General features: G+C 44.4%; 2 protein-coding genes across 3 annotated transcripts in view; one reads left to right on the top strand and one right to left on the bottom strand.

The window, feature by feature from the left end:
* The window catches only part of ZZEF1 (zinc finger ZZ-type and EF-hand domain containing 1), a 148,937-nt gene extending 126,034 nt beyond the window's left edge, over positions 1 to 22,903 (bottom strand). The window contains exon 1 of the mRNA XM_012810946.2: positions 22,419 to 22,903. Coding sequence (XP_012666400.1) covers positions 22,419 to 22,772 — 354 coding nt within the window. The 5' untranslated portion in view covers positions 22,773 to 22,903. The remainder of the gene's footprint in view (positions 1 to 22,418) is intronic.
* A 168-nt stretch (positions 22,904 to 23,071) lies between these two features.
* The window catches only part of LOC100942544 (neuferricin), a 31,265-nt gene continuing 27,901 nt past the window's right edge, over positions 23,072 to 26,435 (top strand). For both annotated transcript variants that reach the window (XM_012810940.2, XM_003799048.3), the window contains exon 1: positions 23,072 to 23,540. In XM_012810940.2, coding sequence (XP_012666394.1) covers positions 23,291 to 23,540 — 250 coding nt within the window. In that variant the 5' untranslated portion in view covers positions 23,072 to 23,290. The remainder of the gene's footprint in view (positions 23,541 to 26,435) is intronic.

Genomic DNA, 26,435 nt, shown 5'->3' with positions numbered 1-26,435 from the left:
CTGGGGATTCAAACTCGCCACCTTAGGTGTATGTGGCTGGCGCCTTAGCCGGTTGAGCTATAGGCGCTGAGCCCATAGCCTGTTTTAAGTTACTTTAACCATAATCTAACTTGCTCCTTGCCCATGTTGGGGCATCTGAAGGCCTCGTACAACATAGAATCTGGTTTGAATCCTGGTGTCACTACCAGTTGTGTGATCTTACATTAAGTTTCTTTGTTTCGATAAGCCTCAGCTTCTTGATCTGAAAGATGGAGCAAATATTGCCAAACTCAAAGGCTGCTCCATGGGTTAAGTAACATTTGAGTGAAGCACAAGATAGTGAAAGCATGTGAGCAGGGCAAACAGTGTTCCCCTTCTTTCCAACTGTCCCCACCCCCAGACTGTAAGCCCTTCCTCATCAATGGCTTCTGTCCTCTTGCTGATACACTCACTCAAACAAATCTCCCGCATTAAGAAATACTTCAGAAATCTAGCCTCCTTTTCAAGTAAGCCTCTTTCATCCCTAAGACCAGTGCTTCATTTCCTTATTTCTCTCCTCCATGAAATATGGAAATAGTCCAATGAGTTTTCATGACTGACACAAAACCCTCTATTTCTACCACAGACCTCTGAATAGTGTTTCATAGGAGGAAGTACAAAACCATGAGCATAAATTCAGTATGAGGGACAGAGAGCTCAGAAGCAATATGGGAAAGATCATAGCATTCTTTTGCCTCTGTTCAACCTGACAAGACTATCCAAAAAGTTAACAGGATCAAAGACGACACTAATCAAGGTATACAGTTCAAAAGGAGAGGTGATATTTTATTTGTCTCTGATTTGACTTAATCAGGAAAGCTGACGGGGGATTTTTCTTTAAGCTACACACCAAAAGGAAAGTACAGAAGAGATCAGAGAAGAGAACAATAGGAAGTAAAGACTAGAGTCCGTGCCCCGAGGGGACCCTTCGACTGGAATGCTCAGAAATGAAGCATGCTTACAGGCATTCACACCAAACTAACATCTTGTTTGAATGGTGTTGTTCACAGTTAAAAGGTTAAATATCTAACAGCCTATAATGGGAAGGAGTGAAACAACAGTTAAAATTAAGGTCATTTCATAGAAGAGGGAAACGTTCACCAAAAAGATGGACTTGTTTGTTGTCAGTGGGATGTAAAGATTGGCTAGGAGGCTCTGGGAAGAAATCCCACCCTATCCCTCAAGGCTTCAGAGCAACAGCCACACAACCAGCCCTATGGAGGTTCCAAGTTATACTGAACAAATGCAATTACTTCTGTTCCTTCCTTAAATCCCACTAAGACAGTATTATAAGGGTATCCTTGGGTAGATTTCTTCCTGGCCCAGTTAGAAATCTTACCCACCTGCACCCAGGTGGAATAAAGCCATTATAATTGTACCAAAAAAGTATCTGTTTTTTGTGTGTGTGTGTGTGTGTCTGTGTGTATTATAAAGGACAAGAATGCGAGATCATGCAACATCTATAAAATTCTGGAGGCTGGGTAGAAGATGAATGAGTAGAATTGAGTTGGTTGACCCAAGAAAGTGGAATCCTAAGCTGAGAGTGGGCAAAGCTGAGAAGCAAGTTGTTTTATACTTTATACTGAGGGGCTCCAAAAGACTTAGCAGTTGGCAGCAATAGACACTGCTAAAATTAGAAGTAAGTGATGAAAATTCTGTTTCAAAAAGCAGTCAGAACTGACCGGATAAATGCTGATCTTAAGGAGTCACTGGATTTTTTGTTTTGTTTTTGAGGGGAAAATAGTGACACCAATATTGTGTGTTTTTTAGAGTTGTTTTTTTTCTTTTTCTTTTTCTTTTTTTTTAAAGACAGGATCTTACTCTGCTGTCCCGGCTTCAGTGCATTGGCATCATCATAGCTCACTGTAACCTCAAATTCCTAGCCTCAGTGAATCCTCCAGCCTAGCTTCCCAGAGTGCTAGGACTACACGTGTAAGGTAACATGATCAGCCAAAGAATTCTTTTTTATAGAGATACATAATAAAATATTTATGGATGAAATGATGTCAAGATTTACTTCAAAATAATTTGAATGGGAGAATGAGAAACCAGATGGGATTTAGATCATATAAAATTGGACTTGTGGGTGGTGCCTGTGGATCAGTGGGTAGGGCACGGCCTCATATACCAAGGGTGGCAGGTTCAAGCCTGGCCCCAGCCAAACTGCAACAGAAAAATAGCCGAGCATTGTTGTGGGTGCCTGCAGTCCCAGCTAGTTGGGAGGCTGAGACAACAAAAGCCCAAGAGCTGGAGGTTGCTGTGAGCTGTGACGCCATAGCACTCTACTGAGGGCAACAAAGTGAGACTCTGTCTCTAAAAATAAAAAAAATAATAAATAAATCATAAAATTGGATTGTTCAAACTGGCTAAGAGGTACCCAGGAGTTCTTATCTCTACATATATATATATATATATATTTTTTTTTTTTTTTTTTTTTTGGCCAGGGCTGGGTTTGAACCCACCACCTCCAGTACATGGGGTTGGCACCCTACTCTTTTGACAGGCACAGCTCTCTATTTTATTATATTTAAAACCTTCCTTTAAGGCTTGGCACCTGTAGCTCAGTGGCTAGAGTGCCAGCCACATACACTGGAGCTGGTGCGTCAAACCCAGCCCAGCCTGCCAAACAACAACTATAACAACAAAATAGCCAGGCATTGTGGTGGGCACCTATAGTCCCAGCTACTTGGGATGCTAAGGGAAGAGAATAGCTTATGCCCACGAGTTGGAGGTTGCTGTGAGCTGTGACGCCATTGCACTCTAAGGGTAGAATGAGACTCTGTCTCGGGGGGAAAAAAAGCAGACTCAGCCAGGTACAGTGGCTCATACCTGTAATCCTAGTACTTTGGGAAGCCAAGGCAGGAAGACTGCTTGAGCTCAGGAGTTCAAGACCAGCCTGAGCAAGAGTTGAGACACTGTCTCTACTAAAAATAGAAAAATTAAACAGTCATGGTGGCAGGTGCCTATAGTCCCAGCTACTCAGGAGGCTGAGGCAGGAGGATCTCTCTCTCTTTTTTTTTTTTGAGACAGTCTCATTATGTTGCCCTCAGTAGAGTGCTATGGTGTCACAGCTCACAGCAACCTCCAACTCTTTGGCTTAAGTGATTCTCTTGTCTCAGCCTCCCAAGTTGCTGGGATTATAGGTGCCTGCCACAATGCCCAGCCTTTTTTTGGTGCAGTTACTATTGTTTTAGGTGGCCCGGGCAGGGTTAGAACCCACCAGCCTGGGTGTATGTGGTGTATGTGGCCAGTGCTGTACTCACTGAGCTATGGGTGCTGTGAACTAGGCTAAAGCCATGGCTCTCTAGCCTAGGCAACAGAGTAAGATTCTGTCTCAGAAAAAAAACAAAACAAAACTAGGCCGTGCCTATGGCTCAAGGAGTAGGACACCAGCCCCATATACTGGAAGTGGCAGGTTCAAACCTGGCCTCAGCCAAAACAAAACAAAACAAAATGCAAACTCCCCTTCCCAATCTCAGCAGAAGCCTGGGGATTGATTCTCTAGAGCAGTGGTCCTCAACCATCCTAATGCTGCATACCCTTTATTACAGTTCCTGTGGGTCACGACCCACAGGTTGAGAACTGCTGCTCTAGATAGAGTAGTACAGTGAGTCTGTGGACTAGGAAATAAATATCAAGCACAGATGGAAGTGAGAATAGCACACTGAAAATAGGGGGGTTGATGTTTATTTGGTAAAATAAGACTCAGCCTTCCCTAAGAGGTCCTAGAATGTTGGCAGGTACTATAATACCCTTCTATGCAGGAGAGTGAAGGGTCTTCTCTGGGAATTTGACAAACCCAAGAGAATATACCTACAGATGGACCTCCCAGTGAAAACGCCCAGCGAATTCATCTAAATAGCTGACAAACCAGACACATAGAAACTCCAGGTTTTTATTTTTATTTATTTTTTGAGACAGAGTCTATGTTGCCCTTGGTAGAGTGCTGTGGTGTCACAGCTCACAGCAACCTCAAACTCTTAGGCTTAAGTGATTTTCTTGCCTCAGCCTCCTGAGTAGATGGGACTGCAGGTGCCAGTCACACTGCCTGGCTATTTTTTGGCTGCAGCTGTCATTGTTGTTTAGCAGGCTTGGGCTGGGTTTGACTCTGCCAGCTCTGGTATATGTGGCTGGTGCCCTACTCACTGAGCTACAGGCGCTGAGCCAAACCCCAGATTTTTTAGTCCCCCATTCTTTAAAGAGTGGACAGCCCAGGTCCATAAGTACTGGAGGAAAGTCTTTTTTTTTTAAGACAGGGTCTTGTTCTCTTCCCAGCTAGAGTGCGATGGTCAAGATAGCTCAGTGTAATTTCAAACTCCTGGGCACATGTAATTGTCTTGCCTCAGCTTTCCAAGTAAGTGGGACTACAGGTACACACCATGCCAGCCTAATTTTTCTATTTTTTATAGAGACAGGGTCTCACCATGTTTTTCAGGCTCATCTCAAACCCCTGAGCTCAAGTAATCGTCCCGCCTCAGCCTCCCAAAGTTCTAGGATTATAGGCATAAGCCATTGCACCTGGCTTAAAAGATGTTTTTAACACTAGTGTTACTGAGATAGTACAATTCAGTGAGTCTTAGTATATTCACAGTTGTGCAACCACCATTATCATTATTTAATTAAAAAAATATACATGTTGCAGCGGTTCTCAAAGACCCACAGGAACTGTATTAAAGGGTTGCAGCAGTAGAAAGGTTGAGACCCACAGACATATTGTAACCATAAAAGAACAGGATACTACTTCTAAAAACAAGATGCTTAGAAAATTTTTTAAATCTCTTGAAAATTAAAATACCACACAAAAAATGAAAATCTCAATAGAGAGTTTGGAAGATAAAGTTTAATGTGCCCAGAAAAGTAGTACAAAAAGAAAAATGATAAAACTTCAAGAGAAAATCAGGAGACCAATCCGGACAGCCAAGTAACATGAATTCCAGAATGAGGGAATACAGAAAAGGAGAAATCACAACTGTTATATTTCAAGATAATTACCCCAAATTATAGGGCCTGAGTTTTTTTTTTTTTGTTGTTGTTGTTGTTGTTTGTTTGTTTGTTTGTTTTATGGCTGGGGCTGGGTTTGAACCCACCACCTCTGGCATACGGGGTCAGTCACCTACCTTTTTGAGCCATAGGCGCTGCCCCAGGACTTGAGTTTTGAGACTGAAGGGACTAAATCCCTACACAATGGATAAAACTGCATCACAGTGATATTTCATAACACTGAGGGGAAAGAAAAGTTCCTACCTCCAGGGAGAAAAGAAATACTTTCCATGTAGCAGATTAAGCATCAGAACTGGGGTGGCACCCATAACTCAGTAGACAGGGTGCCAGCCACATACACCAAGAGTGGCAGGTTCGAACATGGCCTGGGCCAGCTAAAACAATGACAACTGCAACAACAACAAAAAATAGCCAGGCAGGCGCCTGTAGTCCCAGCTACTTGGGAGGCTGAGGCTAGAGAATCACTTGAGCCTAGGAATTTGAGGTTGCTGTGAGCTGTGACGTCACAGCACCTACAGAGAGTGACAAAGTGAAACTCAGTCTCAAAAAGGGAAAAAAGTAAAGTATTCTTAGGGAGTCGGATACTGGGGTAGGAGAGTAGTGGCTTGCTGCTTTTTGTTCAAGTCTTGTGGACTCTATGCTTACATGTATGTATAACTGATAAAAATAAAACCCTCAAATTTATTTTTTTTTTTTTGAGACAGAGTCTCACTTTGTCTCCTATTCCCAGTAGAGTGCCCTGGCATCATAGCTCATAGCAACCTCTAATTCTTGGGCTCAAGTGATTCTCTTGCCTCAGTCTCCCGAGTAACTGGGACTACAGGCACCCGCCACAATGCCCTGCTAGTTTTAGAGACAGAGTCTTGCACTAGCTCAGGCTGGTCTTGAACTCATGAGCTCAAGAGGTCTGCCCACCTTAGCCTCCCAAAGTACTGGGATTATAGACATGAGCCACCATGCCTGCCCTAAAACCCAAAATTTTAGAGTGCCCACTTGAAGCATGGGATGGACTTTATGAATAAAGTTTTGGTTTTTTTTTTAGAGACAGAGTCTCACTTTATCACCCTCAGTAGAGTGCCATTGCGTCACAGCTCACAGTAACCTCCAACTCCTGGGCCTAGGTGATTCTCTTGCCTTAGCCTCCTCAGTAGCTGGGACTACAGGGGCCTGCCAGAATGCCTGGCTATTGTTTTTGTGTTGCAGTTTGGCCAGGGCTGGGTTTGAACTTGTCACCCTCGGTATATGGGGCCAGCACCCTTCCCACTGAGCCACAGGCGCCACCGAAAAATTTAAAGTTTTTTTTAGAGCAGTATAATACTTTGTTCCCTCAAAATAAAATTTTAAAGACTCTGGACATACCAATTGCTATAGTTTGGGTGAAATTTGAAATCTGATTCCCAGTGTTGGAGGTGGAGTCTAATGGGAGGTATCTGGGGGGTCACTGGAGCAGATCCTTCATGAAAGGCTTGGTTCTCACTCAGTTCTCAAGAGAGCTGGTTATTGTAAAGAGCCTGCCACTTCTCCATACATGCCAGCTTTGCCCCTTTTGCCCCCTTTTCCCCTTCTACTGTGAATGGAAGCAGCCTAAAGCCCTCACCAGAAGCAGATACTGGCACCCTTCTTCTTGTATAGCCTGCAGAACCCCTTTTCTTTATAAACTTGCCTCTTTTCTTTATCAATCACTCAGCCTCCAATATTCCTTTATATCAACATAAATGTACTAAGATACCAATCATAAAAGATTTCTGGGATAAGTTAATAAATCTAAATATGGACTGAGTATCAGATTAAACAAAAATGAGTTGACATGGAAAAGTGAAATCCTTAACTTAAAATAGTAGGTTACAAAATATTAGAGAATGATCTCATGTTAGTTTGAATAAAAAGCATATATGGACTTCCCACATTGGTTTAAAAAATACATGTATGTATATGTACTCATATATACATAAAAAGACCTGAAATAAACAGGTGTTAACAGCACTAATGTGATGTTTTATATTTTCTTATTTTTTCTTATATGTATTTTTAATATTTTGTAATCTATAAATATTGCTTTTGTAATAATGAAAGGGAATTTTTAAATATTAAGCTCAACTTGAATATAAAAGGTGGAGCCATTGGATAAAGAGGGAGGTAACACAGAGCAGTCTCCCTTTGCCCTGAGGCCTCACAGTCTTGACTATTACAGTATCAGATGACAGCTACTTCCAAACTTTATCACTTTATAGCATACTGAGAACATATTTGTATGACTCAAGATGTGAGGGTAATGATTAGCATAGCTATAATCTCTTCATCTGGGAATGGCACATGGATTAGGAAACTCTGAATAATATTTATGCACTCACTAAATTCAAGGCACAATGCAAACATTTATTTGTATAATATCAGTTATTCCTCATAACAATAACAGCACTTACTGTTAATTGCCTCATTTTGTTGTACAGAAGGGTCAGGTAACTTGCCTAAGGTCACACAGTATTTGAATCCAGAGTTCATGTTCTCCACTAGAACTGCATTCCCCCTCCTTTGACCAGATAACACCTGGGGTTCTTTGTAGTCTGAAGACCCGGTGCTCAAAAATTCCCTCATTCCATCATTTTCCTGCATCTATAAAACTTGCTCTCAGCATATTCCACCCAGGTTAACTCAAATCTACTCTAGAAGAAACTCACTCTCTCAAATACTGCCATGTATTATTTCTTTTCTTTTCTTTTCTTTTTTTTTTTTTTGAGACAATGTCTCACTTTGTTGCCCTTGGTAGACTGCTGTGATGTCACAGCTCACAGCAACCTCCTGGGCTCAAGTGATCCCCTTGCCTCAGTCTCCCAAGTAGCTGGGACTATAGGCACCCACCAAAATGTACGTTTATTGTTAGAGACAGGGTCTGGCTCTGGCTCTGGCTTTTCTCAAACCTGTGAGCTCAGGCAATCCACCAGCCTCAGCCCCGGAGAGTGCTAGGATTACAAGTATAAACCACCTCGCCTGGCCTGCCTTGTATTGTTAACCAAAAGTCTAACCAGGCTATAAAAACAGTGACATTTGGGTGGTGCCTATGGCTCAAGAGAGTAGGGTGCCAGCCCTATATATACTGGTATATACTCTATATATACCAGAGGTGGTGAGTTCAAACCCAGCCCTGGCCAAAACTGAAAAAAAAAAAAAAAAAAAAAAGTAGTGACATTTGTGCTATTTTTAACAGATTCTGTTGATCTGTCAATAGTTAATGAATATGATAAAAGGCATTTTCTAATAAAAAGACAAACACACATTTTAGCTAAGAAAAAAAAATCCTAATAGCTTTACCAAATAAATATGTAATTTCCCAACACTCTGAAATTGTCCTTAAAGAAATGTCCAGGCTTAACAGTCTAATACTTACCATCTAGATTGTTCCACAGGACATCACAGAAGCCAGTTCACTCATGCATTTATTCAACACTAACTGGCAAATGGCTACTATGAAGATACCTGACCCTGTGCTCAGCTCCGAGGATATAAAGATGAATAAGGCATACATTCATTTGCCCTCCAAAAATCTCACAGCCTAGAAAACAGACCTGTAAACCAACAGCAGCAACGAAACAAGTGTGCTACATATAATAACAGAAGCAACAGGGTGGGCACGGTGGCTCACACCTGTAATCCAAGCACTTTGGGAAGGCCAAAGTGGGAGGACTGTTTGAGGCCAAGAGTTCAAGCCCAGCCTGAGCAAGAACGAGACTCCATCTCTACAAAAAAGTAAAGCTGGCCAAGCCTGGTGGCAAGTGCCTATAGTCCCAGATGCTCTGGAGACTATGGCAAGAGAATCTCTAGAATGTGGGAGCTTGAGGTTACAGTGAGTTATGATGACACCACTGCACTCTGGCCCAAGCAACATAGTGAGACCGTCTCAAATAAATAAATAAAAGCAACAGCTTAAATTATAATAGCTAATATTTACTGAGCACCAGGCAGAGGTCTAAACATTTCACACAGATCCACTTGTATTTTCCACAACAACCCTAAAGGTAGCTATTGCCTTTTTATTAGTGAGGTGAGGTTAAGTATTTTGTCAGAAGCCGTGTGGATAGTATCGGTTAAGTGGTGGAGCTTAGACATGAATCCGGGTCTATGTGATTCTATACTCCACACTATTAAGCACTATGCCATGAGTCAACAGATACTCTAGAGACGAGAAGCTCAGGAGGCAGAGGGACAAATGGCTCAGAGAAATAACCCTTGAACTGAGCTTTAATGAGTAAGGAGAAGTATGAAACCATATGGAGAGGGGGAGGCCATCCTAGGTAGGAGAGACAGAGTGTGAACATAGAGCGTAACAGAGTATAAGAACTATAACCTGCCTGATACAGCTTGAAAGAAAGTAGGGGCATGAGATGAAGAGACGGATAGAAGTCAGAATAGAGAGAACCAGGCTGAGGAGCTCAGACATTACAGTAAGGGCACCATGAGGTCACTGGAGAGTATTAATGGTAGAGAGGACTGACCATCCCAGATCTATATGAGCTCTCTTACTGGAACGCAGCTACAAAACTCTCACAATTTGTGCATCTGAAGCACCTGAACTCCGCTCCAGTGCTTCTGTGAATATTCAGCCACCGTCTGTTGCACACATCAGTGATCATCTCCTCAGAACAGTTCTGAGAGCAGTAACTCTTTTCACTATAATGGAAATCTGCCTCCCTGAAGTTACCACTCCAGCAACTATTCAGAACACATCTGCTCCTCTTGCCCTAGGACAATCTGCAAATCACTGACAGAGCAATCAGGTCCTCTGAGTTTCCCTTAAACCCTTCTCTGTTCCTTCAACCAGTTCTGGATTTGGTATTGTCTTAGTCTCATTCCCATCCTGGTTGTCCCCTTTGGAATCCTTCCAGTTTGCTAATAAAATTCAGAACAGTGCTTCTCATATTTCATCACCTGATCCACTATAAGAAATACATTTCGCAGGCCCAAGGCATAAGAAGCTCACACCTATAATCCTAGTACTGTTCAAGACTAACCTGACCAAAGTTACTACAAATAAAAAAAATTAGCCAGGTGTGGCAGCATGCACCTGTAGTCCCAGCTACAGCTGAGGCAGAAGCATTGCTAGGGCCCAGGAATTTGAGGTTGCTGTGAGTTAGGCTGAGGTCATGGCACTCTAGCCCACGCAACAAAGTGAGACTCTGTCTCAGAGAAAAAGAAATATTATTTTGCATCATAACTCAGCATACATATAAAAGTTTCATTTAACAATGCAATAATTCTCTCTTAAGATACAGTGTACTCTGATATTTTCTATTCCATTCTATTCTGTTTCATTTGTTAAAAAGGCAACCCACTGAAGGGTCAGTTGCCTTGGAATATGGGGCCCAAAACTCAATACTCTAGATATTGACCAACAGTATAAAATAGATTAGGCCTACCTTTGCCTCTCTATAAACAAAGCAATAGCCCCTTTCCAGGAAGCTGATACCCATCTCCATGCAGATGGCAACCTCATCTGCCATATTCTTCCTCTTCCTCCCCTGTTTCAGAACTCTTCCTATAGCACTATGGGCCCTGCCATCCACGTGCTCACTATTGAGGCAAACCCTGTGTTAGACATCGAGTGGGAGGGAAAAAGTTTAACAATACTAGTCTTAGAGAGGAAACCTGGTTTACAGTATGATGCCAGATTTACCACTTACACTTTGTGAAACCTAGACAAGATTCTTGGCCTCCCTAAGTCTCAAATCTTCATTCCACTCAACCTTTCTTCCCCATAACTTATTGTACAGATCCAAAGGATCATGAACAAAACAATGCCTAGAAAACTGCATAGAAATGCTATTACAAACTAGTTAGAAAGCTGTATTGATCTACCTTGCAGACAAGACACAGAAAAGGAGGCTGGCTGACCATAGGCTCATTGTCCTTGGCCCGAGGGCAGCACAAGACAGGACTTGGACCCTCATTCATTTCTTTTTTTTTGAGACAGAGCCTAAAGCTATCCCCCTGGGTAGAGCACTATGATATCACAGCTCACAGCAACCTCCAACTCCTGGGCTCAAGCGAGTCTCCTGCCTTCGCCTCCCAAGCAGCTGGGACTACAGGCACCTGCCACAACGCCTGGCTATTTTTTGCTTGCAGCCATCATTGTTGTTTGGCGGGCCTGGGCTGGATTCGAACCTGCCACCTTAGGTGTATGTGGCTGGTGCCTTAGCCACGTGAGCCACAGGCGCTGAACCCCCTCAGGTTAACCTCCTTAACCACCACTGGGATCAAGACCATACTGCATACATGAAAATGGGTATCAAAATCATCACAGATCAGAACTTAGATCAGCAGAATGCAGCATATTGGTTTAAATAAAAAGGCTGGGCCGGGTGCAGTAGCTCACGCCTGTAATCCCAGGACTTGGGAGGCCAAGGTGGGTGGACTTCTTGAGCTCAGTAGTTTGAGACCAGCCTGACTAAAATCAAGACCCCATCTCTACTAAAAATAGAAAAACCGAGGCAAGAGGATCGCTTGAGCCCAAGTTGGAGGTTGCTGTGAGCTATGATGACACAGTACTCTACCCAGGGTGACAGCTTGAGACTCCATCTCAAAATAAATAAATAAATAAGAAGGCTATGTGCTAGTTCAACTTGAGAAAAACATACTCTGCCAGAAATAAAACAATCTGGATCTTTTTATTTTTATTTTTTATTTTATTTTATTTTGTAGAGACATTGTCTCACTTTATCACCCTCAGTAGAGTGTGTGGCATCACACAGCTCACAGCAACCTCCAACTCTGGGCTCAGGCGATTCTCCTGCCTCAGCCTCCGCAGAAGCTGGGACTACACTACAGGCATCCACCACAACACCTGGCTGTTTCCCTTTTGCAGTTTGGCCGGGGCCCAGTTTGAAACCACCACCCCCGGTATATGGGGCTGGTGTCCTACCCATTGAGCCACAGGCGCCACCCAACAATCTGGATCTTGATCTCATTTCTGCCACTAGTTGACCAGGTGGGTCCTAGCCATTTCAGGCCTCAATTTATTTATCTGTAAGACTGTCTCGCATTCCTTGTCTAAATAAACCATTTGAAGGGCTGTCCCACAGAGATTAAACTGTCCTAGAGTTAAACTACAACAATAGGGAAAAATATCACCACCAATTACAACATTTATTTTATATTTTTGAGACAGAGTCTCAAGCTATCACCTGGATAGAGTGCCATGGTGTCATAATTCACAGCCACCTCCAACTCTTGGGGTCAAGCAATTCTTCTGCCTCAGTTTTTCTTTATATTTTTAGTAGAGACGGGGTCTTACCATTGCTCAGGCTGGTCTCGAATTCGTGAGCTCAAGCTATCCACTTGCCTCAGCCTCCCAGAGTGCTAGGATTATAGGCACAAGCCACCATGCCCGGCTAATTACAACATTTTTTGAGCACTTAGTGAGTGCCAGTCACTATGCTAGGTGTTGAACTAACTCATTAATCCTTGCACCAATTATATAAGGTAGATACTATTATTATACTCATTTTATAGGTGAGGCAACCAAAGGTACTCGTATAAAGGCCAAGTGGCTTGAGAATGGTGGATCTAGAATTTTTGCCAACAAACAGGTTGGCTCCAGGCCAAATTGTCAAGCTTAATCTAAAGAATAGTGGAATGGGCAGACTCATAAAGTAGCAAACTCATTGATACCATTAACAGGCTAACTACACATCTGTCCACAATGCTATAGAAGGTATACTTTTATGGAGAAAGGGAAGGAGATAGATTTCATGAAATAATTACCAAGGTCTCAGCCAGCTCAGACTCTAAATCAAGTGCCAAGAAGTATCATTCCTAAAATTTGCCACGCTATCTTCTCACCTCAATATTCGCACATGCTATGCTTTTCAGCTGGAATACTGCTTTCTTCCTCTGCCAGGCAAATTCTCCCAGCCTCCCAAGCCTTGGTTGGGTGGAGCCTTTCTTAAACTCCATGCTACTATCAACTGCTTCTCTGTGGTCCTAGACACGGGAGCGGGCTTAGGACAGAGTAAAGGGCTAAAGTGGGGGAGGGGGGAGAAAAGAATAAAATTCCCATACATATGGAGAATGGTAAAATGACCTAGCAAGGATGGACAGGTATAAGGACCTAAAAGTTAGTCTAGTATTTGGATATGACTCTGAAAGAAATGGGGAGCCAGTGAAAGTTTCTTCTAAAGCAAGGCAGTCTTACGACAAAGTGGAATTTCAGAAATCACAGAAAGGCTAAACAGAGCTGTGGTTTTTCCTCCCTAGTTTTCCTGGATCATGACTTTCTCCAAACAAGCAAATACTATCATCTCCCCCCATAACAAAGCACACAAGGCCAAAATAATCACCAATTCTCCCAGGATCTCTTTTTTTTTTTTTGAGACAGAGTCTCAAGCTGTCACTATGATGTCATTGCATCATAGCTCACAGCAATCTCAAACTCTTGGGCTCAAGTGATTCTCTTGCCTCAGTCTCTCGCCTACAGGAGCCCGCCACAATGCCTGGCTATTTTTTTTTGTTGTTGCAGTTGTCATTGCTGTTTAGCTGGCCCAGGCCAGGTTTGAACCTACCAACTTCAGTGTATGTGGCTGGTGCTGTAACCACTGTGCTACAGGCGCCAATACCCAGGATCTTTCTCTTTTGCACTGCCTCATCATTCTCAAGTGCCATCACGCACCAAAGGCATCCTCTATGAGGTAATGGTATAGGCAGATGGCTGGTGGGCCTCACAAGCTACCCACAGAACAAGACTATACAGTCTGCTCTGTGTGCCAAATGACTGGTGCAGAACAGGTGCAGGGGCCTCAGGTGTAAGCTGAAAATATCATGATGGAGAAGCCATCTGAATCACCCCACGAGAAAGATTAGTGCTGACCAGGTGATGGGAATCTTAAAGACCTGAGAGAAGCAAGGTCCCCACACAGGTCAAGGCTAGCACAGGGACTATGCAGGGGGCAGAGGTAGATGGAGTAAGAGTGTGAGAGAGGTTGGTCTGTGGGCTCCACCACATTCAGAGGAACATGTATTTGGTCCCTAAAGGCAGAGGGGAGTTAACAGCTGTAAGCTGAGGATAAGTAATGCTTATAGTCTGCTGTGATTTTATGGTGTGCGCTCACAATCATGTGTCACACCTCTCACATTCTGTATCTTAAAAGGACAGAAAATGACATCTATTTGCACATAGATGTTCTTGGGCTTAAAGCCATTATAAATTAGTTGATTAATAACTTCTGACATAATAATACCAACGTGAACATCTGGGTTTTTCTCCAAATTTTGGAAACAACCAATAGGGACTGAGAACCTTTTAAAGTTTTCACTAAAACTATATTGAACTATTTCCACTAATGTCAAGAAATAGCTTATTATTAAAAGCTTACAGACTGAATATGAAATACAAGGTTGAAGGGTGAGGACTGTACCTTACTGAATCTGCTAAATCACACTGAGAGCACTACGGGGGAAACAGTGAACACTGGCAGTGACCCAGGACCATACTAAGACAAGGAATAAAGAATCAAAAGGGTCCTTCCCTCAGAGCTTATAATCCCATGAATTTCATGAAGTAGGTACCAAAGCCAAAATGGCAAATGAATAAAATAAGACCTATTCATGTTATATCTTACCTTAAAATCATCTGCTATCATCCTGGGCTCAGCACTTTTTTCTGCCCTAGAGTCTACAACATTATTATAGAAGCATACCATATTTAAGCATAAATATCTAATCTCTGATATCAAATAGAAGCTTAATTCTAACTCTATTTCTCTCCCACATAAGAGTCAATTAAATATTGCTCCCAGTCAGCAAACGAGAGTCCTGCTCCATGGACCACACCTACCATGAGAAAAGGTGTGTTGTACTATAAAATGATAATGTTTCAGACTTTGGTCCATGGTCCAACTCCAAGAACTTCTTTATAACACCTCTTCAAGCAGCTAAGGTCACAGGATTACAAAAACAAGACAGCTGGGTGGATATGGAGGGCAATGCACATTAGGAGGCTAAAGAACAAACACGTAACGAGCTCGTTCATGCTCACTCTTTTTGTTTTTTTGTAGAGACAGAGTCTCACTTTATCACCCTTGGTAGAGTGCCATGGCATCACACAGCTCATAGCAACCTCCAACTCTTGGGCTCAGGTGATTCTCTTGCCTCACTCTCCCAAGTAGCTGGGACTATAGGCCACCGGCACAACGTCCGGCTATTTTTTTGTTGCAGTTCGGCCAAGGCCAGGTTTGAACCTGCCATCCTCAGTACATGGGGCCCACACCCTACCCACTGAGATACAGGCCCCACCTGATCATGCTCACTCTTATGAAAATGAAGGGAAATAACTTATCGTTTGGCAGCACCTGTGGCTCAGTGAGTAGGGCACCAGCCCCATGTACCAAGGGTGGCAGGTTCAAACCCGGCCCTGGCCGAACTGCAACCAAAAAATAGCCAGGTGTTGTGGCGGGTGCCTGTAATCCCAGCTACTCAGGAGGCTGAGGCTAGAGAATCGCTTAAGCCCAGAAGTTGGAGGTTGCTGTGAGCTGTGTGATGCCACGGCACTCTACCAAGGGCAACAAAGTGAGACTCTGTCTCTACAAAAAAAACCAACAAAAAATAACTTACCATTTTAGTTGCTACTATAAAGACAAAAAAACCTTCAACTTGCATGAAAATATCACAATACATTTTCAGAAGCTTGGATGTAAAATTAACCATGCAAGTATACACAGGAAGTATGTATAAATACTTACTCAAAGGTCAGGCGTGGTGGCTTATGCCTGTAATCCTAGCACTCTGGGAGGCCAAGGCAGGTGGATCACCTGAACTCACAGGTTCGAGACCAGCTTGAGGTAGAGCAAGACCTTGTCTCTAAAAATAGCTGGGGTTGTGGTGGGCTCCTGTAGTCCCAGCTACTTGGGAGGCTGAGGCAAGAGAATCCCTTGAGCCTAAGAGTTTGAAGCTGCTGTGAGCTATGATGGCCACAGCACTCTACCAAGGGCAACAAAGTGAGACAGTGTCTCAAAAAAAAAAAAAAGTCATTCATGTCTAAGGGCAGACTTGTTTTTAAAGCACAGAAGCAAATCCATTGGCCAGACAAGGTCACTCATGCCTATAATCCTAGCACTCTGGGAAGCCAAGGCAGGTGGATTGCGTGGGCTCATGAATTCGAGACCAGCCTGAGCAAGACTGAGACTCGGTCTCTAAAAAAATAAACAAACAATAATAAATTAAATAAATAAAAAATAAAACAGGCTCAGCACCCATAGCACAGTGGTTATGGCGCCAGCCACATACGCCAGCCTGGGCCAGCTAACCAACAATGACAACTGCAACAAAAAATTGCTGGGCATTATGGCGAGCACCTATAGTCCCAGCTACTTGGGAGGCTTAAGGCAAGAGAACAGCTTGAGCCCAAGAATTTGAGGTTGCTGTGAGCTGTGATACCACAGCACTCTACCAAGGGTGAACTAGTGAGACTGTCTCAAATAAATAAATAAATAATAAAACAATCAAATCTATGGCTAATACTTATTTTCTTTGGAAAGCCCTAATACAATTATTCCTTACTTACAAACAGGGCAACCACTGCGAGATTATCATAATCAGATTTTAAACCTTGACAAAGCCTCACATCATTCTCTGATCTAGCCATGTGAGTCAAAGACTGCTAAATACAACCCAATATTTACACTCTTCTTCTGTAATTAAATCCTGATTTTTAACTGAATATATGGCCATGAAATAGGGATTTTTCCCTGCCTCTCCTGCAGCTAAGTGTGGCTAAGTGACTAAATTTGGGCCAATGGGACAGAAGATATGCCCTATGGAAGGAACATGCCCTCTCCTTTCCTGTTCACCTTCCTGCTTGTTGGAATGTGGCAAGTGACGGTAAGAGGAATCAACAAGTAGAAGGTGCCTGTGAAGGATGAGGACACAAAATGGAAGCAAGGTCCCTGATGATTGGAAAATTGCCATATCAACCCTGGGCTGCCTACCTGGCCTCTTTCATAAGAAAGCAGATTTGTTTGTTTGTTTAAACCACTAATAGGTTGGTTTTTCTGTCCCTTGAAGCAGTGTTGCCTAAACCTAAATACTATACTTTCAGATTACTCATTTTCAGGAGTTTGGACGTCTCTGGATACAATTCCTTCTCTCTGAAACACTGTTGCCATATCCTGCTCCTTGTCTGCTTTCACCCTTCAAATCTGAGCTGAAATGTTACTTTCTCAGGTAGGTCTTGAGTCCCTATTTATTCTTTACCCTTTCCCTTGGGTTACACTCACCACACCTGTAACTACTGGGTTAATATCTTTCTTTTACCACACTACATACTCCTTATGAGCAAGTATCTGCTTTGTCTACTGTCATCCAAGTGACTGGCACTCAGTATATACCCAATAAATATTTGCTGAATGAACATGAATAATGCCACAGCCCATGAGTGATTTCTGGACCACACCTTAAGGGATTCCTACAAACTCCACCTAAAGTTCAATTCCTGTCAGACACTCTTACAGTGTAAATACCATTTCTCTCCAATTGCCTTTGAACAAATCTGAAATATGCCAACTCCTTGAAAAAATCTACACAGCTCTTTCTAATATTGCTTCATATTCTTATAATACTTGTAGGTACTAGAAAGAAAGTATCATATGTACTCTTGGAATTTTAAAAAGTGGAGACTTTGGCCAGGCACAGTGGCTTGCACTTGTAATCCCAGCACTGGGAGGCTGAGACAGGTGAAACGCCTGAGCTCACAAGTTCAAGACCAGCCTGATCTACAGCAAGATCCCACCTCTAAAAATATCTGGGCATTGTGGCAGACGCCTGTAGTCCCAGCTACTAGGGAGGCTGAGGCAAGAGAATCACTTGAGCCCAAAAGTCTGAGGTAGCTGTGAGCTATGACACCAGAGCACTTTACCATAGGTGACACAGTGAGACTCTGTCTCAAAACAAATGAACAAACAACAAAAAAGTAGAGACTTTCTCTTGAATCATCTACAAGGTGCAACCAACAGCTCTGCGATCGGAGGTCCCACATATCTTTTCTAACCCAGTCCTATATCAGACGTTGTAGACAAGGCAATAGTCCATTTCTCCTTGTCAGTCCTATTACAGTCATTGCTTGAGATCTTTTGCCTGGTTATCTGTTGTTGTAAAAACACTACCATTTTGGGTGGCACCTGTGGCTCAGTGAATAGGGCACCAGTCCCATACACTGAGGGTGACAGGTTCTGAACCCAGCCCCAGCCAAACTGCAACAAAAAAATACCTGGGCATTGTGGTGGGTGCTTGTAGTCCCAGCTACTTGAGAGGTTGAGGCAAGAGAATCGCCTAAAATCAAGAGCTGGAGGTTGCTGTCAGCTGTGACACCACAACACTCTACCGAGGGCAACAAAGTAAAACTCTGTCTCAAAAAAAAAAAAAAAAAAAAACACTACCATTTTATCATGATATGTAAGTATAAACCTTGCATCTAAAACATTGCCCTGACTCAACAGGAAGTAACACAAATCTACACCACCCCTCCTTCCACAGACACAAAAGTGTAAAATTGACAGTGGGGAATATGTAACAGAGAGATAACCTGAAAAACCGGAACAGATTGTTTTCTCTCTCTTTAAAACTTCTACTCTGGCCAGGTAAGGTAAGCTCATCCTTGTAATCCTAGCACTCTGGAAGGCCCAAGCAGGAGGATCCCCTGAACTCAGGAGCTTAAGATCAGCCTGGGGAAGACTCCATTTCTACAAAAAACAGAAAAATTAGCCAGGCTTGTGGCTGGAGCCTGTAGCCCCAGCTACCTGGGGGGCAGAGGCAGAAGGATCACTTAAACCTAGGAGTCTGAGGTTGCTGTGAGCTAGGCTGAGGCCATGGCACTCTAGTCTGGGCAGAGTGAGATTCTGTCTCCAAAAAAAAGAAAACTTGCCTCACTCTTTTTTAGAAACTGACACCAGCTCAGAGCCTGTGGCTCAAGTGGCTAAGGCGCCAGCCACATACACCTAAGGTGGCAGGTTCGAATCCAGCCCAGGCCCGCCAAACAACAATGATGGCTGTAACCAAAAAATGGCCGGGCGTTGTGGTGGGCGCCTGTGGTCCCAGCTACTTGGGAGGCTGAGGCAGGAGACTCGCTTGAGCCCAGGAGTTGGAGGTTGCTGTGAGCTTTGATGCCACTGGCACTCTACCCAGGGGGACAGCTTGAGGCTCTGTCTCAAAAAAAAAAAAAAAAGAAAGAAAGAAACTGACACTTACATCCCTGTCTTCCGTGGTGGTCTATCTTTTATCTCTGCATCCCAGGAGATGGACTAGGTGAAGGTGGTGATGGATTAGGCAGAGGTCATGGCTTTGTTTTCAGCAGAGATGGGATGATTAAAATCATTAACAGCAGTTAAATGACACTAGCCTAGAAGTGAGGGCCCTCACTTTAAAACCTTTGCATTTTGGCTCAGTGCCTGTAGCTCAGATACATACACTGGGGCTGGTGGGTTCAAACCCGGCCCTGGTCTGCCAAATGACAACTACAACAACAACAAATAGGCCAAGTGTTGTGGCAGGCACCTGTACTCCCAGCTACTTGGGAGGCTGAGACAAGAGAATCGCCTAAGCCCAAGAGTTTGAGGTTGTTGTGAGCTGTGACACCACAGCACTCTACCGAGAGTGACATAGTGGGACCTTGTCTCAAAAATAAAACTTCCACTTTTTAACTTAAGTACAGAAAACATAGTACTTTGGGATGAGAAGTCCCCCACTTTTCCTCCTTTGCCAGCAATGTGATAATTTTTTTTTTTTGAAACAGCATCTTACTTTGTCACCCTAGTTAGAATACCGTGGCATCATAGTTCTCAGTAACCTCCAACTCTTGGGCTCAGGTGATTCTCTTGTCTCAGTCTCCCAAGTAGCTGGGAGTACAAGCACCCACCACGATGTCCAGTTATTTTTTTTTTTTTTAGAGACGTGGTCTCACGCTGGCTCAGGCTGGTTTTGAACCTGTGAGCTCAGGCAATCCACCTGCCTCAGCCTCCCAAGTGCTGGGATTACAGGTGTGAGCCACTGCGCCTGGCCTGACCAATACTTTTAAGGACTGAGATGCTGCAATGGTATTTTTTAAAGAAAAAGATAAGAAATTTACAAAGTACATTTTTTTAATTCTTACCATGTATGGGAAAACATTCTTAAAATATTTTATTTTTCGAGCAGCACCTGTGGCTCAAAGGAGTAGGGCGCTGACTCCATATGCTGAAAGTGGCGGGTTCAAGCCCAGCCCCAGCCAAAAACTGCAAAAACAAAAAATATTTTATTTTTTTTCTTCTTGAGACAGAGTCTCACTTTCTTGCACTCAGGAGAGTACCCTGGCATCATAGCTCACAGCAACCTCTAATTCTTGGCCTCAAGCGATTCTCTTGCCTCAGCCTCCCGAGTAACTGGGACTACAGGAGCCGGTCACAATGCCTGGCTAGTTTTAGAGACAGGGTCTCGCTCTTGCTCAGGCTGGTCTTGAACCTGTGAGCTCAGACAGTCTGTCTGCCTCAGCCTCCCAGAATGCTAGGATTATAGGTGTGAGGTGCCATGCCCAACTTCTCAAAATATTTTAAAAGCTTCTTGTTGTAAAGTGAAAAGAATCTTTTAGGGACACTGTAAGTACTTCCTGCTGGCCTGGCCATGCCTATAATCCTAGCACTCTGGGAGGCTAAGGCGGCAGGATCCCCTGAGCTCAGGAGTTCAAGACCTACCCAAGAAGAGTGAAATCAGTCTCTACTAAAATTAGAAAAACTAGCTGGGTGTCATGGGTGGCACCTGTAGTCCCAGCTACTAGGGAGGCTGAGACAGGAGGATCACTTGAGGCCAGGAGTTTTAGGTTGTAGTGAGCTACCTTGATGCACCTGCACTCTACCCAGGACAACAGAATGAGACTCTGCCTCAAAAAAAAAAGAAAAGAAAAGAAAAGAAAAGAAAGGAAAGGAAAGAAACAAGGTTGGGCACCATGGCTCAAACCTGTAATCCTAGCATTCTGGGAGGCCAAGGCAGGTAGACTGCCTGAGCAACAGCAAGACCTGGTCTCTAAAAATAGGCAGGCATTGTGGTGGGCACCTGCAGTCCCAGCTACTCAGAAGGCTGAGGCAAGAGGATCACTTGAGCCCAAGAGTTTGAGGTAGCTGGGAGCTATGATGCCAACACACTCTATCAAGGGTGACAAAATGAGACTGTCTCAAAAAAAAAAAAAAAATAGTAACTGCTTTACTGCTTTGTCTGCTCACTCTTCACTGACACTGAAGATTCTACTTGGCAAACTCAGTTTCAGAAGTCAAGCACTTTTTGTCCTAACATTGTGGAGCTAAAGAACAGGATTCCAGAAAGGAGGTAGTTAAATGTCTAAAAGAAAAATTGGGGGGCGCCTGTGGCTCAGTGAGTGGGGCACCAGCCCCATATACTGAGGGTGGTGGGTTTGAACCTGCCTGGCCAAACTGTAACAACAAAAAATAGCCGGGTGTTGTGGTGGGCGCCTGTAGTCCCAGCTACTTGGGAGGCTGAGGCAAGAGAATTGGCTAAGCCTAAGAGCTGGAGGTTGCTGTGAGCTGTGATGCCACAGCCCTCTACCAAGGGCAACAAAGTGAGACTCTGTCTCTAAAAACAAATAAATAAATAAGAAAATCAAGTGATCTGAATGTTTGACTGGATGAACCTGGATCAGTCTTCTTTACTCTCAATGAAAGTGTTTAGTACAGACAATTCCTAAGATCCCTTCCAAGGAAAATACTTCATTGCCAAATCAATTTGCTCTGTTAATGACTTGGTAGAGGTGATGCTGGTAATTACGGAAAAGTGTTTAATTAGAAATATTCACAGGAAACCTAGTACTTGTTCTTTAAGGACCTAAACACAAACGGGAATTTTGGAAAAGCTAGTTTTTGCATAAGAACGGCTTCCCAATATACGTTACTGTCCTACTACATTAGGCTACCGCACAGAGAAGGTGCTCTGCAAAAACCTTCACAGGGCAATAAAACGGAATGGTTTTCACTGCCACTCCCTTGATCCTTACATCTCCTTTCTCTGAAACTACTCTGCAGCCTGATGAGGAAGTTCCAGAGAGACGCTGATCTAGCGTCAGTCCACCGCACATAAATGTCTGCACTACAGCAAAATGAGATATATCTGGGCTTGTGCAACTCTTCAGAGAAAGGACAGCCTAGTCTGGGCTTTCCCACGCTGTAACACCCACACTGTTATATAGGTTAGAAAAGAGATGTAGCAAACTCCAGCAAACAGGCTGAAGGCGCCCCATATGGGTCCGGCAATCCCACGCTCCCAAGAACCTGCCGCCCCTACGGGTTCCTGCCTTGTCTCTCCAAAGCAATCGTTCACCTCTTCACGCCCTTGGGGGCGACCGCCCTGACCCGCCCCCGCAGACGCCAGCCAGCCCTGACCTCTTCGAACTGCTCGCCAGAGCAGCCGGCGCCGCGAGCCTCCAGCAGCTCCCGGAACTGCTCCAGGGTGACGGACTCTTCGCCGCGGCCCAGCCGCTCTTCCAGCCAGCGCAACAGTGCGCCGTGGTGCCTCGACACCAGCGACTCACAGGGTGGTGTGGGCCGCAACGCAGCAGCAGCCTCTCGCAGTCTGGCGGGTTCCAGCAGCGCCGCGGCGGGTGGTAGTGCCGGGGCCGCGAGGCCCGGGCTGGGGGTCGTGCCCGAGTCCGCGGCCCAGTCCTGGTTCGGGCCCCAGCCCTCGCCCCCGGCGGCTGCCCCTTCGTCTTCACTGCTGTGACTTGTTGCGTTCCCCATGGGGTCTCCGTCTTGGGCGCCCGGCTTTCCCGCCGCCGCCGCCGCCGCCGGCTCCCCGCCTCAACCTGTCAACCTCCGACAGTACCCGGCTGGCAGGGACCGGGAGGAGAGGACGGCGGCGCCTGCGGCTTCCTGGCCGTCAAGCGATGACTGCTGTCGGAAAGGCGCCGTCAAATGGACTCTCCCAATTCACGACAGCTGCTTCAAGGGGTAAGACTCCGATTTCCGAGAGGGCGCGTCTGCCGTAGCAGCTACGTCATCCCGCTGCCTCCTTTTCCGCCATCTTTGTTGGGGGCGAGAGGTTTTTGCTGCTTCTCTGCTCTGTTGGTATTCGCTCGTGTTCACAAGGTATGCTGGAAAAATAAGAGAAAGAGTCGGAGTCCGAAAGTCAGTTTTTCGCCAAAGACAGAGAAAGCAAGAAAGAAATAGACTCGCTGGTGACGTCACGGTCGGCGTCTTAGCCATCTTAGTTGTGGACAGAGAAGCGGCAACTTCAGAAGTGTGGCGGGACCGTGGCGATGCTGCGGCCTGGCGGCGGTGGGGTCTTGCTGGGCCTGGCTGTAGCGGCAGCAGCGGCTATCGCAGCATGGCTGATGGGCTGGTGGAGCCCCCACGCCGGCTCTCGCCTTTTTGTACCTGAGGATCTGGCCCGTTATCGTGGCGGCCCAGGAGACCCGGGCCTTTACTTGGCGTTGCTTGGTCGAGTTTACGATGTGTCCTCCGGCCGGAGGCATTACGAGCCCGGGGCCCACTATAGCGGCTTCGCAGGTACTAACAAGGCTGCTCTCGCCTTCTCTTTTGCTGGCGTGGACCGGTAGCGACTTGTGTTTCGTTCGTTCGTTCGTTCTTTCATTCATTATTCATCTGTTTTCTCCCCTAACCTGCGTTCATTAGACTAGCAACGCAAGCTGGAGTCAGCTGCGCCAGCTTTCTGTTCTCGCTGGCTTCAGTGGGAACTGTGACCAACTGTTATCTACCTCTACTCCCCTTGGCGTTCCCCACAGCTCTGCATAAGCTATCTTGGAGAAATATGTCTGCTGTATTTTGTTAGTTACCCATTTACCACCATCAGAAGCCCGGCATACCGGACTCCTCTGGATTACTTAGGCCACAGAAATGAATGAGACCCTGTCCCCGCCCTCACAGTTTCCCTGGTAATTACAACCATCTCTTCAGTGTGCCCCAATCCAAAGAAACATTTCTTCCCTCTTCACCTCTAAAAAATAGTACAATTGGTTTGAGTCGTTTTTGCTTCTAGTACAGATGTACCAGTCTGCCTTTCTGAAAAAAGATGAGGTTAGAGCATGGGTAAGGAGTCCAGTCACCTCTTCCATCAGTACTCAGAACAAAGCTGTGCATATGTTAGGCCTCAAAGAATATTTGTTAAATTAACGTTATGCCACTATCCCCATTTTACAGCAGAAGGTATCTAAGGATGTGATTTGTTTAAAGCCCTCCCAACTAAGTACTGATGAGAGGTGAACTAAGACCATCAGCATAGTACTTTTAGAGATGTTTCCTTGCTAGCCCCAGAGACTGACCACCTCTTAAATTAAAAAAAAAAAAAAAAAAACGAAAAACAATACAAGCCAAACCTGAGGCCAGTGACTGCACTGATATTAAATAAATAAACATTTTCTTCCACTTGTCATTATCTTAGGGAGTTGGGGAGCTGCCTCTGGCACTTCAGTACAAGTCATTTCCTCTCTCCAGGGATAACTTCAGAAATGGAAGCGTTCACAGAAAAGGAGTTAATTCCAGATGGTCTTGCCAGGCTCCGGAAACAGTCCAAGAGGGGAAGGGGCTTACCCAGGTATACACAGAAATGGACTGAAAGGAAGAATTTTTGTTCCTGCCAGTTGGGCACTTTGGTGCAGTGTCCTGCCCATGCTGATGCACCTGCCACACATGTACTTGCATGCACAAGTGTGGGAAAAAAAGTTTTTTTTACTTTTGCAGTGTGCTGTATTGCATTCAGCATTTGTTCACCACTACCATGTGTCCTAACTTGTGTCAGGTGATGAGGAATCAGAGATGTCTGTTTTAACATACTCTCCCCTACCCACACAGTCTGTTAAGGGAGCAGGTACATTCATTTACTGGTTAATTCAATCAGTATTTTATTATTTAGATGTAATTCAGATAATATAAAATCTGTCCTTTTATATTTATTTATTTATTTATTTATTTTGGCTGGGGCCGCGTTTGAACCCGGCACCTCTGGTATATGGGGCTGGTGCCCCCCAGGTATAAGTAAAACGTGTCCTTTTAAAGTATATAATTTGGGGCACCACTGGTGACTCAGTGGGTAGGGCACTAGCCCCCTATACCAAGGGTGGTAGGTTCGAACCCGACCCCAGCCAAACTGCAACAACAACAAAAAATAGCCAGGCATTGTGGTGGGCGCCTATAGTCTTAGCTACTCAGGAGGCTGAGGTAAGAGAATTGCCTAAGTCCGGGAGTTGGAGGTTGCTGTGAGCTGTGAGGCTGCAGCACTCTACTGAGGGTGACAAAGTGAAACTGTCTCTAAAAAATAAATAAATAAAAATAAAGTATACAATTTAGTGTCATTATATCACTAGACGCTTGTGGAAACATTACCACTATCTAGTTGCAGAACATTTTCATCACCCCAAAGAGAAATGCCATATCTGTTAGCAATCATTTGCCATTCCCTCTTCCCTCTAATCCCTGGCATCCACTACTTTCCATTCCTATAGATTTGCCTTTTCTGGGCATTTCATATAAACAATCATACATGTGGGCTTTTTTTTTTTTTAAGAGGCAGAGTCTTACTTTATTGCCCTTGGTAGAGTGCTGTGGCATCACAGCTCACAGCAACTTTCAGCTCTTGGGCTTAGGTGATACTCTTGCCTCAGCCTCCCAAGTAGCTGGGACTGCAGGCACCTGCCACAACACCCAGCTATTTTTTGTTGCAGTTTGGCTGGAGCCAGGTTTGAACCCACCACCCTCAGTATATAGGGCTGGTGCCCTACTCCCTGAGCCACAGGCACAACCCACACGTGGGCTTTTGTGTCTGCCTTCCATCAAATTTAGCATAATGTTTTCAAGGTTCATCCATGGTGTATCAGCGTGTATCAGTATTTTATCCCTTTTTATGGCTGAATAATACTCCACTATATAGATATACAACATCTTATCTATTGTATTTATGGGTTGAAAGACACTTTTGTCTATTATAAATAATACTGCTATGAACATCTGTTATAAATTTTGTTTTATTTATCTTTTGGGGGGGTTGCATTTTTTTGACTGGGGCTGGGTTTGAACCCACCACCTCCGTTATATGGGGCTGGCGCCATATTCCTTGAGCCACAAGCACCGCCCTTTTTTTTTTTTTTTTTAAGAAACAGGGTCTCGCTCTTGCACAGTCTGGTCTTGAACTCCTGAGCTCAGGCAGTGCACCTGCCTTGGCCTCCCAGAATGCTAGGATTACTGGTGTGAGCCACCTCACTGGCCAAAAGTGACAATAGATCAACAGGGGAAAAGACAAGGCTTAAACACATGTTGGTGAGAGCATTCTGTATTGAGTACCTCACTGAACAGTCAGAAGTAAAAGTTTATATACCAACCTAAGAAGGGCAGAGAAGTTACAGCTTCACTGGAAAAGTATGCATGATTCTGTTCATGTTTTTTTTTTTT

This window comes from Otolemur garnettii, unplaced genomic scaffold (assembly GCF_000181295.1).
Source record: "Otolemur garnettii isolate 467f Iridium unplaced genomic scaffold, OtoGar3 scaffold00145, whole genome shotgun sequence".
Lineage (NCBI taxonomy): Eukaryota > Metazoa > Chordata > Mammalia > Primates > Galagidae > Otolemur > Otolemur garnettii.
This window is presented reverse-complemented; position numbering and strand designations above follow the sequence as displayed.